This window comes from Pan paniscus, chromosome 8 (assembly GCF_029289425.2).
Source record: "Pan paniscus chromosome 8, NHGRI_mPanPan1-v2.0_pri, whole genome shotgun sequence".
Lineage (NCBI taxonomy): Eukaryota > Metazoa > Chordata > Mammalia > Primates > Hominidae > Pan > Pan paniscus.
The window spans coordinates 99,928,888-99,944,182 of NC_073257.2; the positions used below are offsets into that span (position 1 = coordinate 99,928,888).

General features: G+C 36.7%; 1 protein-coding gene across 3 annotated transcripts in view; it reads left to right on the forward strand.

Annotated features, from left to right (window-relative positions):
• Positions 1–15,295, forward strand: part of PTEN (phosphatase and tensin homolog) — a 107,805-nt gene that overhangs the window by 48,052 nt on the left and 44,458 nt on the right. For all 3 annotated transcript variants that reach the window (XM_055092247.2, NM_001301760.1, XM_063607188.1), the window contains 1 exon segment: positions 13,751–13,795. In XM_055092247.2, the coding sequence (XP_054948222.1) occupies positions 13,751–13,795 (45 nt within the window).

Below are 15,295 nucleotides of genomic sequence, written 5' to 3' on the forward strand. Positions count from 1 at the left end.
TGATTTTATTGATTTTCAGTGACATCCTGTTGTGATAGGAGAAGATACTTTATTTGGTTCCCTTTTTTTTTTTTTTAAGACACAGTGTTGCTCTGTCACCCAGGCTGGAGTGCAGTGGTGCGATCTTGGCTCACTGCAACATCCACCTCCTGGGTTCGAGCGATTCTCCTGGTCTCAGCCTCCCCAGTAGGTAGGATTACAGGCACATGCCACCATGCCCAGCTAATTTTTGTATTTTTAGTAGAGACAGGGTTTCGCCATGTTGGCCAGGATGATCTCGAACTCCTGACTTCAAGTGATCCACCCGCCTTGGCCTCTCGAAGTGCTAGGATTATAGGCGTTAGCCACCTTGTCTGGCCCAGATCCTCTATTTTCTTGCCTATATTCTGACTGGGTGTTTTTGTCCATTATTGAGAGTAGGGTATCGAAGTGTCCAGCTGTTATTTCAGAACTGTCTGTTTACCTTCAATTCTGTCAATTTTTTGCTTCATATAATTGGGTGGTCTCTTATTAGGCATGTAAATGTTTTTGATTATTATATCTTCTTGCTATATTGACACTTATTGATGTGTAATATCTTTTTTGTCTCAACCTTGTTTTGATTTAGTTTGTCTGATATTAATGTAGCTACCTGCACTCTCATTTGGTTATTACTTGTATAGAATGTCTTTTTACATCCCTTATTTGTGTCTTTGGATCTGAAATGAGTCTCTTGTAGACAGCATATACAACCTCTTGTAGATTGTGTTTTTCTTATACATTCTGTCAAACTCTGCCTTTTGATTGAAGAGTTTTATCATTTACAATTAAAGTAATTATTGATAAGGATTTAACTGCTTCCATTTTGCTGTTTATTTTCTATATGCCTTACAGCTTTTTTGTCCCTCATTTCCTGCCTTACTGGCACTTGTGTTTAGTTGATATTTTGTGGTGAAGTGTTTTAATTTCCTTGTTATTTCCTTTTGTTTATATTCTGCTATTTTCTGTGTGTGTGTGTGTGGTTGCCATTGGGGGTCACATTTAATGCCCTAAAGTTATAACACTGCAATTTCAATTTATACCAATTTACTTTCAATAGCATACAAAAATTCAGCTCATAAGATTCAGGCCCTGCTCCCTTCCAGTTATTGATGTCATAGAATTACATTTTTATGTATTGTGTGTCTAAAAGCGTAGACTAATAATTGTTTTTTAATGCAGTAGTGTCTTAATTTGTGGAAAACAAAAAGTGGAGTTGTAAACCAATGTTACAATAATGCTAGCTTTGGTAATTGCTCATGTATTTATCATTTCTCAGATCTTTATTTCTTAATACAGCTTCAAGTTACTGTCTAGTCTCCTTTTATTTCAGCCTGAAAGACTCACTTCAGCGTTTCTTGCAGGACAGGTCTGGTGATAATGAACTCTCTCAGCTTTTGTTAATCTGGAAATGTCTTAATGTCTTCATTTTTAAGGACATTTTTGCTGGATATAGTATTCTCAGTTGACAGGTATTTGTGTTTACTTGTTTGTTTCCTTTCAGGATTTTAAATATATCATCCCACTGCCTTCTGTCCTTCAAGCGTTCTGATGAGAAATCTGCTGATATTGAGGATCCCTTTGTATGTTACAGGTTGCTTCTCTCATTCCATGTTCAGGATTCTCTTTTTTCATAGTTTGATTATAATCTATCTCAGTTTTTCCTACTTGGATCTCTGAGTTTTTCCTACTTGGAGTTAATTGAGCTTCTTGAATATTTATATTCATGTCTCATCAAATTTGGGAAGTTTTTGATTAATATTTCTTCACATAATCTTTCTTGCCCCTTTCCAACTCTTTTTATGCTGGGATTCCCAGAGTGTGTATGTGTTGGTCCACTTGATGATGGTGTTCCACAGGTGTCTTAGGCTCTTGTCTTCAATTTTCCTTCAGTTTTTTTTTTCTGTTCCTCAGACACGTGGTATTTTCAGTCGTTCTGCCTTCCAAGTTTACTGATTCTTCTGCCTGCCCAAATTGGCTTTTGAATTCCTCTAGTAAATTTTTATTTGTTTTTGTACTTTTCAGCTCCAGCATTTATTTTTTGATTTTTTTATGTTTTCTCTTTATTGATATTTCAGTTTTGTTTTTTGACATTATCCATATCTTCCTTTAGCTTTTTGAGCACCTTTCAACATTTGTTTTAAAGTCTATGTCTAGTAAGTGTCTGCCATCTGATCTTCTCAGGCACAGTTTCTGTTAATTTATTTTTTTCCTTTTGGCCTATACTTAATGTTTTGCTTGGGGTAGTTTTTTTTTTTTTGGTATGCTTTGTGATTTTTGTTATTGTTGTCAAAAACTGGAATTTGAATCTTAAAGAGTGGTAACTTTGGAAATTAGATTTTTCTCTTTTCTCTAAGATGTGCTATTTTGTTTAGTTTTTTTATTTGTTGTAGAGTATTTCTATGCTGGGTGTAATCTTAAGATCTTCTCGGCCTGTGTTTTTCCCTGGGCATGTGTAGTGACTTTCTAAATTGCCCTATGTATGCAGTTCTTTTGCAGTAGTATCCTCCTTAAATGTTTGGCTCCTAAAAGGCAAAATAAATAAATAAATAAAAATTAAAAATTAAAAATAAATCAAAGGGGTGAAATAGCTCTGGATCTTTAAATCCCTGGAGAAATTTTTTCAGCCAATGGCAGTTAAACAATGATAGTCTGCCTCTGTGTCACATTTTGATCAGAAGCAGCAATTAGCAATCAGAACACAGATTCCTGATATTTGGAGGGCAAGGTCTTTGTTGCCAACCTTGACTCTTACAAACTGTGTGCAGGGTGCTCTGGGAACATGTGCATGGTTGCCTGCTTTGAGAGTGGGTGATGGGTAGCCGCAATGGCACAAAGAGCTGAAATTGACTCAAACTAACTGTGATTTACCATTCATGTCTTTCCTTAGAAACTGAAAACCTGAATAGACTCCAGAGTTCCAGAATCACAGATTCTGCTTACAGTCGTCTAGGTGGGGAGATGGGTTCCTGGTACTTCTGATTCTGCCATCTTTCTTTGACTAATTTTTTTTTTTTGTTCTTGAGATGGAGTCTTACTCTGTTGCCCGCCCAGGCTGGAGTACAGTAGCATGACCTCGGCTCACTGCAACCTCTGCCTCCCGGGTTCAGGCAATTCTCCTGCCTCAGCTTCCCAAGTAGCTGGAATTACAGGCGTGCACCACCATGCCTGGCTAATTTTTTGTATTTTTAGTAGAGACAGGGTTTCACCATGTTGGCCAGGCTAGTCTCGAACTCCTGACCTCAGGTGATCAACCCGCCTCAGCCTCCCAAAGTGCTAGGATTACAGGTGTGAGCCACTGCACCCAGCTCTTAGACAAATTTTTTATTCCAAACTTTTTTTATTTTATCATTTGAAAGGTGTATGTTTATTATTTTGTCAAAAATAATTTTAAAATGTATTCTTGAAGCTTATTTAGATCTGTTTCATAGGAACTGTGAAGAAAGTAAAGAATTTTAAAAATGAAGACAGATTTTCTCACCCTGCTTATGGGTGCTTCTCGTGCTAGCCTTTTGCAAGTGTCGGGAAGTGTAACCTGCAGGAGGCATCAGGGCTTTGGGCCTGCATGGTCTGAGTGCTGCCCTGTGAGTTTCAGAAGGCGCAGCAACCTGTATACCTGAAAGCCATCTCTGCTGGGGCAGGTACCTAGTGTCCCCGCCTACCTGGGTCGTAGTCAGGCCCTGGGCAAGCCTGCTATGCTTTTCCTTCCCTAATCCCTCAGGGGTGGGATAGAGAGCACAGTGGCCTCCCAGGGAGGTAGAAGCTGCTCCAGACTAACAATCAGAACTGCCAGTTCTTAATCCCCAAGACCGCCAGACTTCACAAAGACATACCGAGGTCTGTGCTGTCAGTGCCCCACTACTACACTCCCTTAAGTAGCCCCACATTCTTGTGCTTGTTTCTTTTTTCTGCTCTCTTTCCTTGCCCAGGTAAGAGGTCTGCCCATAAGGGATATTTTGCAGCATGTGAAGCTTTTTAAAAAGTTAGGCTTATTGAAGTATAATTTACACACAAAGTACAAAAAAAAAAAAAAGACTGTGTTCTCAAATCTGTGAGTCATTAATGGGTTTAGATGTTTATATATTGAAATTATTTGAAGTAAGGTATGTTTATATTAGAAAGATTTGTAGTCTAGATTATCCAAGTTTTGGGAGTATTACCTCTCTGCTTTTGTTTATCTACTTTTTTAGTCTCTACTTTCCAAGTATCTATAGGCAAATTTTCCCATTTCCCTTTGGAAAGTGCTGTTTTCTTGCTTTTTTTCCGCCTTTCCATTGTGTCAGACTTATAAGGCAATCAGCCAACTGTGGGCATGAAATCCTTGGGAGGAAAGAGAAGGAAGTGGGAGGGGCAGCCATGGTGAATGTTTCCCTAAGTTATAGTCAAGTTCTTTGAGAGAACATAACCTCATCCCCTTTTTAAACTGTTGTAATACTTTCTTTTAAATAGATTGTTTATTCTCCTTCAAGTCTCACTGTTGTTCACAGTGGTAGGTAAGAAATCATAAAGTTCAAATTTTAAAGGGAGCTCACAAAAGAGCATGGTTTCACCAGCCCTCACTAAGAACAAAATTATGGGAAAATGCTGAAAAAGAAACCAGAATTCTTGGTTGCAAATGATAGAAAGTGACTCTGGTTTACCTAATCAGAAAGGAATTTTTAAAAAAGTATTAGGTAGGTCATAGTTTGACAACAAGACTTGGAAGATAGGTGGAAGCTAAGGGAAGCAAGACATGGCCCCAAGGTTTCAACAGGAGCATTCTGCTTACGACTTTGCTGCTTGGACACTTGGTGTAATAGCTGCTGCCACTATGCCTCGAAACTGGTGACTCTGCTAATTAACTCACCTCCTCTGGTGATCTCTAGGAATAATCTCTGACTCTCCTGTACCTTGTCCTCACTAGGATTCGGTATCCATGGCAAAAAGATCTATTAATAGTTGGTATCAGGCCTGTACATGTGTTAAGAGAAAGATGAGGAAAGAAGTATCTGCTTCTAATCTCTTGAAATTATCTCCAAATTGGAATGGTATTTTGGTTGCCTAACAGCCTGAAGATGACAAATATCCCCTACAAATTTCTCCTATTTTACCCTCTTCCTAACTACATCTGTAATTTAAAGTTTCACATATTCTTTTGAAAATTGTTTTCATTGTTTACTCACTTTTTAAGAAAAGCAAATGGGAACATACTACCACTGTTTGGCCCCTTTCAAAAATTTTATATCTGAGGAATCTTCCATATTGTTGTGGACATCTACCTACCTGATTCTTTTATTAACTACCTTTTATTTCATTTTATGATCATGCTATCATTAATAGGCCCCTATGATGAATATATAAGTTGTTTCCAGTTTTTTTTTTTGTCATTGAGAACAGTTCACATATGTATCTTGTTGTCTTTTCCAAGTATATCTTTAAGGCAAATTCTTAGCAGTGGAGTTGCTAGGTCCATTGCGTCTATGGTTTAAACTTGTGCCTTCAAAAATGGTATTTTATATACTCACTGTTTAAGAGTGCTTCTTTCTTCTATCCCCACTAACTTTGGCAAACTGAATAGTTTCAAACTTTAACTTTTTATAGCTTGTTGGCAAAAAATGGTATCTTGTTATTTGATCGTGTTTTTTTAATTGTGAGGTTTAGCGACTTTTTGATGTATTGGTCTTATGTACTTTCTGGTGTGTGTGTATGTATATACTGACCCTATTTTCAACTTATTTTTCTTTTAGTTTGTTTGTATTTTCCTTAATGATTTTCAGGAAACCAATTTTATTCTTTCTTCAGACAGTTGTCTAATGTTCTACTTCTCTTGCCATTTGAATTTTGTGACTACAAAATTCAGACGAAACAATAATAGCATAAAGAACTTGGTGGGTTATCTTTTGTTTTGCATTATTGATTGTTTATTAAGAAATATTCTTTAAAAGTCACCTTGCTTAAATTAGCAAGTAGGAAATGCTTTCAATAAAGAGAACTGTCATGTACCCACTACTCCTTACTTACTGAATCATCTTCTTTTGGATAGAGAAGATAAAAGTGAAAAGGGAATTTAAGAGTTCCTGCCTTTTTCCTTGTCTTTAGCATTATATAGCTGTTTAATGTGTGGGAGTCTAATTTCTTTTTTCTTTTTTGAGACAAAGTCTCACTCTGTTGCCCAGGCTGGAGTGCAGTGGCGCAGTCTTGGCTCACTGCAACCTCTGCCTCCCAGGTTCAGGCAATTCTCCTGCCTTAGCCTCCTGAGTAGCTGGGACTATAGGCATGTGCCACCATGCCCGGCTAATTTTTGTATTTTTAGTAGATATGGGACTTCACCATGTTGGCCAGGCTGGTCTTGAACTCCTGACCTCTAGTGATCTGCCTGCTTCGGCCTCCCAAAGTGCTGGGATTACAGGCATGAGCCACTGCACCTGGCCTAATTTTTTTATTGTTCTTTTTGGTGTGAACATTCTCCCCTCCTCCAAGCCTTTTGTTTTTACTATTTTCATGTTCCTTTATATATGCTGCTGTTTTGTTTCATCTGTAATTATCTCTCATCCCCTTTTTTGGCTATTATAATATATATATGTACGTTTTAAATCTGAGCTTTGAAGGTAAATTCACTGCAGCTGTGTTGGTTGATTTTAGATAATTTGTGTATTTCCTCCTTTGTCTTTTTTAAACTGGAGTCATTTGTAGTTGTTTATACAGAATTTTAGTTTTTAAAACCACAAGTCTTTCATTATAGGTTGAGTTATGAATTCATAGCCTGTTATTTAAATGAAGCTTTTGAAATCTGTTTTACTGATCTGTATCATATCTAACTACGCCAGTATTTCCTTCCTTGTCTGACGTGAACTCTAAAATTATGTGAACACTTTCTCCCTGTTTCCTGGCATTTCCACTCAAACTTGTTCCTCATTCTTAGTTAGAAATATATACAGAATTGTAGTTTCTTTCTAATCTAATGACACAGGCAAATTAATCAAGCATGGCAAGAATTTATTGGAAAACTGAATGTAGTTGAAAATATGTTTAGTATATATTTTGACAGCTGTGAAGTCTCTAATTTTTACTGTACCTTTTCTCTGTTCCAATTTTATGCTCTATTCTAAGGATATACCCATTTCTACTACCTGACTAGGGAGCATGTGTATTGTATCCCAGCAGATTTTTTTTTTCACAGATAGATATCCTTTAGATATCTGTTATCCAGTGTAGGTAGCCACTAGCCACATGTAGCTATCATTATGTTTAAATGTAAATAAAATAAATTTACTCAGTTTTTGCTAGCTACATTTCTTGTGCTCAGTAGCTACATGTGGCTTGTGATTACTGTATTAAGACAGCACAGATACAGAACATTTTCATTATTGCAAAAGTTCTGTTAGACAGTGCTATTCTATACAGTGTCATTCTGCCTCTCATTCTAAAAAGTTCTAATTCCTGAAGATGATGTACTCTTTCTGTTGCTGTCCTCTAGCTTAATCAAAATAAATTTGAGTCTTTTTAAAGGTAGGTTGCATTTTACATACTGATATTTCTAAATCAGAGGCTATTTATATTACTTTTTTATATTACTTTTAAAAATTAGCTTTATCGGAGTATAATTTACATGCAATAAAATCTACCCATTTTAAATGTACAGTTCATTGACTTTTGAGAAATACACACACACACACACACACACCTTCTTGTAAACACACACCTTCTTGTAAACACAACAACCAAGATTTAGAACACTCGCTTTATGAAAAGTTTCCCTCATGCCCATTTGTAGTCAGTCCCCAACCCTGGTTTCAGGCAATCTCTGATCTGCTTTCTATATGCTTTGCCTATACTAGGATTACATATAAATACAGTCATATAGTATGTATTCCTTTTTGTGTCTGGCTTCTTTCTTTTAGTATAATATTTTTGAAATTTATCCCTGTTGTTACTAGTATCAATAATTTGTTCTTTTTTATTGCTGAGTAATATTACATTGTATGGATATGACATTTCTTTATTAGTGTGGTGGGCATTTGAGTTGTTTTCAGTTTGGGTCTGTTATGAACAAAGCTGCTGTAAGCATTCATGTGCAAGACTTTTGTGGACATATATTTTTGTTTCTGTTTATTCAATACCTTTGAGTAGAATTGTTGGGTCACATGATGTAGATCAGTTGAACAGAGTAGATTCCAGAAAAGTTACATACACATTTCTTGACAAAGGTGCTGAGATTATTCATGGGAAAAGGATAATCTTTTAAACAAATAATACTGGAACAATAGAGAAAACAAAGTGAACCTTGACTTTTATGTCTTATCATATACAAAAATTAATTTGAAATGGATTGTTGACCTAAATGTAAAAGTAAAATTTAAAAATATAAAACTTCTAGATGAAAACATAGGAGAAAATCTCTGTGACTTTTGGTTTAAAGATTTCTTAGACAGTACATATAAAATTAACTATATAAGGAAAAAATGGACAAATTTGACTTTATCAACATTAAAAATTTCTGCTCATTGAAAGACTCAAAATGAAAAGGCAAGCAGTTTTGGAGAAAATATTTGCAATACATATATCTGAAAAAGGACTTGAATGTATAATATATACATAAAGATGCTCTTACAACTTCATAATGAGAAAATAACCCCATAAAGAGAAGGGCAGGCCGGGTGCAGTGGCTCATGCCTATAATGCCAGCACTTTTGGAGGCTGAGGTGGGTGAATTGCTTGAGCCCAGGAGTTTGAGACCAGCCTGGGCAACATGGTGAAACCCAGTCTCTACAAAATAAAAAAATACAAGAAATTAGCTGGGCATGATGGCATGCACCTGTAGTCCTAGCTGTTTGGGAGGCTGAGGTGGGAGGATAGCTTGAGCCTGGGAGGCGGAGGCTGCAGTGAGCTGTGATCGCACCGCTGCACGCTTGCCTGAGCAACACAGTGAGATCCTGTCTCAAAACAAACAAAAAAAACAAAAAATGGAAACAGAAATTTTACAAAAGAAGATATATAGATGGCCAGTAGGCATATGAAAAGATGTTTAAAATCAGTCATCAGGGAAATGAAAATTTAAACGTAATGAGATAGCTCATATTTACTGGAATGGCTCAAAAAGGGCTTACAGGAATTGGCAAAGACATAGATTAACTGGAACTCTTATGCATGTTGGTTAGAGCACAAAATGATGTGATTTCTTGGGAGAAATATTTGGCAGTTTTTAATATTATTTTTGATAGCCTTCTGAATTTCTTAGTGAGTTATAGGTCAGTTCTGCCACTGTTTCTTTCTTTCCTTCCTTTCTTTCTTTCTTCCTTCCTTCCTTCCCTTCCTTCCCTTCCTTCCTTCCTTCCTTCCTTCCTTCCTTCCTTCCTTCCTTCCTTCCTTCCTTCCTTCCCTCCCTTCCTTCCCTTCCTTCCCTTCCTTCCCTTCCTTCCCTTCCTTCCCTTCCTTCCCTTCCTTCCCTGCCTTGCCTGCCTTGCCTTCCTTTCTTCCTTTCTTCCCTTTCTTTTCTTTCTTTTCTTTCTTTTCTTTTCTTTTTTTTTTTTTTTGAAGGAGTCTCGTTTTGTTGCCCAGGCTGGAGTGCAGTGGCACGATCTCGGCTCACTGCAACCTCCACCTCCCGGGTTCAAGCAATTCTCCCTGCCTCAGCTTCCCCAATAGCTGGGATTACAGGCGCGTTCCACCATACTTGGCTAATTTTTGTAATTTTGGTAGAGGCAGGGTTTCACTGTGTTGGCCAGGCTAGTCTCGAACACCTAACCTCAAGTGATCTGCCCGCCTTGGCCTCCCAGAGTACTGGGATTACAGGTGTGAGCCACTGCGCCTGGCCTGGCACTGTTTATTTCTTTTCCCTCCAGTTTTATACCTATTTAGAGAGATTAGATTTTCTTGAGTACTAGGAATCACTATTTTTGAGCAGAATTATTCAAAGCTGTTATTATTTTTTCTTTAACTTGAGGCAATGTAGGAGAAAGCAGTACTGTGCAGGTGAAAGTTACAAACAAGAACATTTAAAACAAGATAGTTACTTTCCATGTATTGGATACGTAACAGAATTAATTCTAATAACCATCCTGAAGATGGTCAGGAGGCATTAGTTAAGAATTGAAATGTTTGGAGCTTGCCTGTGTTGATGGGATTAAGGCAGGGATGATTTGTGTGTAAATTTATGCGTTAGTAACAGCAGTAACCGCTGTAGTTACACTAGGGTTCTAAGAGCAAATGTTGATTAAACATGAATGTAGCAGGAGTGATAAGGTTTGGCTCTGTGTCCCCACCCAAATCTCATGTGGAGTTGTGATCCTCAGTGTTGGAGGAGGGGCTTGGTAGGAGGTGATTGGATCATGGGAGTGGTTTGTAATGGTTTTAGCACTATCACCCTAGAGCTGTCTCTCGAAAGAGTTCTCCTGAGATCTGCTTGTATATAAGTGTGTAGCACCTCTCCTCTTTGCTCTCTCTCTCTTCCTCCTACTCCTGCCGCGGAGACCTGCTTGCTTTCCCTTGGCCTTCCGCCATGACTGTAAGTTTCCTGAGGCCTCTGATTAAACCTTTCTTCTTCTAAATTACCCAGTCTCAGGTAGTTCTTTATAGCAGTGTGAGAGTGGACTAATACAAGGGGAAATATATATGGTTACCAAATAGCGAATTAGCCATGGGAAAAAGTAGCAAATAAATAATTATTTTACTTTTTCAGATGCTAATTTTTCTTTTCGTTTATTTTAGGATTGGTGGGAGCTGTCCAATGTCCTTAGGCTGTTTTCCAAATGAGATACCAAAAGCTAGTTCTCCATCGGGTTTCTCAGGCTGCTAGAATCATTCATTATTATGGTTGTCATTACTTCGAGTTCTGTTGCCGCTATGCCCACAGTAGTATTTGTTACATAACAGGTGCTTGATAAATATTTGCTAAATGAATTTTTGGAAAATACAATCTGCCACACCTTTCTTCTTCTACAGTTTACAATCTTCTGTTGAGATCATCCGATAGATTTTTTTCTTAGATATTGTACTTTTGAGGCCTCAAATTGCTGTCTTTTGTATTTTCTGTGTCTGCAGAGACTTTCCATCTTTCACTCATTGTAATCATTTTTTTTAAACATCTTTGTACATATTTATAGTAACTTTTAAAGTCACTGTCTGTTAATTCAAACATCTGGTTCATCTTGGAGTCTGATTCTATTGCCTGCTCTTTTTTCTTTGTAATAGGTCATGTTTTTCTGCTTTGCCTGTCTAGTAAATTTTAATCGTATGTTGAAATATAGGGAGTTTGGATTGTTATTTCCTTTAAGGGTGCTGAGTTTCATTTTGTCAGGCATTTAAATTGATAGTTGATTTAGTATTGTCAGGTTTGGTTCTCTTTGTTAAGGCAGGCATTTTTCAGATTTGTCTTTTGTCCTAGGGCATGGTTTTTAACTTCAAGGTTGCCCTTTCCAATGTCTCAGCTAAGTATCTGGGGTGTTCCATGAGGTCTCTTCCACTTTGCCTAGGCCAGAACTCCAGCTTCTCCCAGTATTATATTTCGTTACCTCTGGCGTCATCTCCGTTATGCTTTCAGATCCTGCGCATAGACAGCCCAGCCCCCAGCCAAGGACCTGAGATGAAATCCATACAAAATTCTTAGTCCCTTGCTCCACAAACTCCAACAGCCTTAGCAGTCTAATCTCTTCCTGTTTACCTCAGTGAAATCTGTGTTCCACTTGAGTTCCATTTCCTTCTGTATCAGAGAAGAGCCACCATGCTGAAAGCAAGGGGCACTATGTTTCTTTGTTCTTAAGGATGGTAGCCTATCTGCAACAACTGTAGTGTGATATAAAAATATATAATTTATGTTGCTGACAGTTACAAATACTGTTTGCAGTACTTTGTAATATAATTTTTCAGATTCAAGTTCATATACTCTTTTTTTCCACCTCACCACACACATATTTTCAGACCTCCTCCTCATCCTTCTTCTTGCCAGTAGTTGTATTATAACTCCTGCCAGTAGTTACATTATAATTTTGGTTATATCAATATTGAGTTTTTATGGGATTATAACTAGATAAATGCCATTCATAGTTAAGTGATAGAGTATATTGTGACTTTTTTCCTGCATGTTTTATTTTTTCTGGACTTCACAGTTGTCTCTCTTTTTAAAAAAAAATTAGTTTTCAATGTTCTTAGCTTTAATTCATAAACTTACCCCTAATTGTATAAATCTCTCAACGTGTTTAAGCACATTTGGCATTATATCAATTTTATCTTTTCCAGGTGCCTTCTAATCTGTCCCAGTCTGGACTAATTGTTCTTCCTGGCTTGCTGTATGGCTGTCTACTCAAGATGTCCCTTCACCATCATTCTAGGGATTCTCTTTTCCTCTCTTGTGGGTTAGATTCTTCAGTTCTTGGAGACTGTCATCTTCTTTCATGGTTTCCCACTCTTGTTTTGGCGGAGCACATCTTTAGTAACTTCCTGACAAAGTGTATGGTTTGAAATTTCGCTGATTTTAAAATGCCCTTATTATATAGTCACACTTGATTTATAGTCTGTCTTGGTATAGAATTCTAGGCTGAGAAGAGTTTTCCCTCAAAATCAGAAGGTTTTGCCCAATTGTTTTTTAGCTGCTAGTATTGCTGTTAAAAAGGATAATGTCATTTTGATTCTAGATTCTTTTATGAAACCTGTTTCTTCTCTGGCAGCTTTTAGGATCTTCTGTTTCTTTGGTATTCAGAAATTTCATGAGATATGTGTGCTTCTATTTTGGTCTTATTTTCATCTGTTTTGCCAGGTACTCATGCAACTTTCCAGTTTGAAAACTCACATCCTTCACTTTTGAGTATTTTTCTTGAGTTATGTCTTCGGTTTCTTCTCAGTGTTCTCTGTTTCTGGAACTCCTAAGATATATTTAACATCCTGAACTCTTAGTTTTTGTTTAGTCTTCTGATTTTCATTTGTCTTTTTATTCTGTATATTCTGTTAATTCCTTGGCTTCATGGTCTTCTAGCCCTTCCTTTGCCTATCTTATGGGGTTGAGGATTAAACAGTTTATATACCTGAGGTGCTTAGGATATGTCTGTCATATAGTAAGTGCTTGTGTTAGCTGTAATTGTTGTTTACTTTCATAACTGTCTTGAGGGAAAGGTCTTTGGTCTTGATTCTTTGACTTCTTGGCTGTACATGACCTTGGACGAGTTGTGTAATCTCTTTGAGACCTACCTCCCTCTTCTGTATAATGTTAATAAGCTCTAGCTCTCAGATGTTGGTGAGGGTCGAATGGAGTATACATGTGAAAATGTTTAATACCTTTGTACAGAATTAATAGTTAATACGTGGATCTTTCAAATATCAAAAGTTTTTAGTTTGATGGGAAAATGATGTCTGAATTTTCAGGGTTATTTTTAAGAGTACTTGATTATGACTGTCTTGTAAATCTCTATGAGCTAGGTATACTTGCACTAAATGCTAATGCTTTTTAAAGAAGGTATGTCTTAATATTCAGTCTCATGTTAGGTTGAAGATAGAAGATTATGAAAATATTCTCTGAAAAGCTCTGGTTTTACTTCAGATTGTATAAATCTGTGTAATGTTATAATTATTTAAGAATGACATGATTACTAGTCTAAACCCATAGAAGGGGTATTTGTTGGATTATTTATTTTCACTTAAATGGTATTTGAGATTAGGAAAAAGAAAATCTGTCTTTTGGTTTTTCTTGATAGTATTAATGTAATTTCAAATGTTAGCTCATTTTTGTTAATGGTGGCTTTTTGTTTGTTTGTTTTGTTTTAAGGTTTTTGGATTCAAAGCATAAAAACCATTACAAGATATACAATCTGTAAGTATGTTTTCTTATTTGTATGCTTGCAAATATCTTCTAAAACAACTATTAAGTGAAAGTTATCTGCTTGTTAGAGTGAGGTAGAGTTAAAGATACATTTTAACAGAATTGTATTCCTAAACCGATTAAGTCAAGAAGTCCGAGAGCATTGTTAGATCATTTAGAAAGTGTAGTGATGAGGTAAAACATTGTTGGCACAGATTCATGTTACTTGATCTGCTTTAAATGACTTGGCATCTAGCCCATATTTGAGCCCATAACCGTGTGGTAATTTGAAGTGTAATTCACAGCAGAGCTTCTGTTAAAGCACTAATAGCATCTTCCATGGAGGTATACTTCAGAGTGAATATAATTTTGTTTATCCTGTGTCTCTAGAGCTATTGACTGAAAAAGCTGTTAGGGCATTCTCTAACTGTACATCACATAAGTTATTTAAAATTGCTGAATTAGGTGGCTTGTCTTGTCTAGGACAGAGTTTTAAGGACTGCCCACCTGATTGATAGAGCTAGTTGACCTTATCTTTAACTTTTTGTTTTTCTTTTGACTTTGGGAGTAGAGATGTAAAAAGGTAAAAAGGAAGGAAGGAAGAGAAAACTTAACTCTTTTTGCCCATGAAGACTGTTTTTCCTTCTCAAAATATTGACTATTTTCTGATTTGTAAAAATCGGCACATAAAACGTGTTATTTTTTACTTGACTTTTATCTTTCCCATGTGATATCTATAAATTATAGATAGGAAAAATTTATCTGTAATTTAGTGATCTTTCTAGTGTGATAAAACGTCAGAAGTACTGAGAGTGGAGTGGACATTGATATTGTTACTCTCAGTAAGTTTTCACTGATTTTTCTCAGAGTCATGAAGGAACAAACGTTTGTTAAGTCCTTATCCCTTATTAGATAACACAAAACATGTTGGGGGGTGTGTACAGAGGTGAATAAGATGTAGCTCCCGTTCTCAAGTCGCTTACATTCTAATGTAAAAGGTAGACAAAGCATTACAGAAGAAGTAACTCTTCTATAGAAGGTTGCAATGAAGAGAACATTGGAAACACTAATTTTACCTTATAAAGAAGGTTTCATAAAGGAAGGCAAGTTTGAGCTGGGGTGAAAAGGACCAGTAAGGGTTGACTTTCAAGCCAAGGAGAGGAGGGGAAGTGATGTTACAGGCCAAAGGAATGGCATTGTAAGAAGCTTGTTGGCATAAAAGTGTTTAGAATATGGCAGCGAATTCATTATCATCAGATTGTGGTGTCTATGGGAGAGAATTGTGGTGGCAATAGGCAACAAGATAAAAGAAAGTAAAAGGTGTTATGGAAACTTAATGGGTCCAGCTTACAAATGATCTATGCATTTAGGGGTCTTTCTCTTTTCCTGATAAACCTCTCCTACAAAGAGCCTTGTTGCGGATACCATAGTGTTTCTTTGGAGGAAAATAAAAACTACAAAGCTTTGTATTTTTTGCACAACTGGATTCAGAATATAAGTAATAAAAAAGGA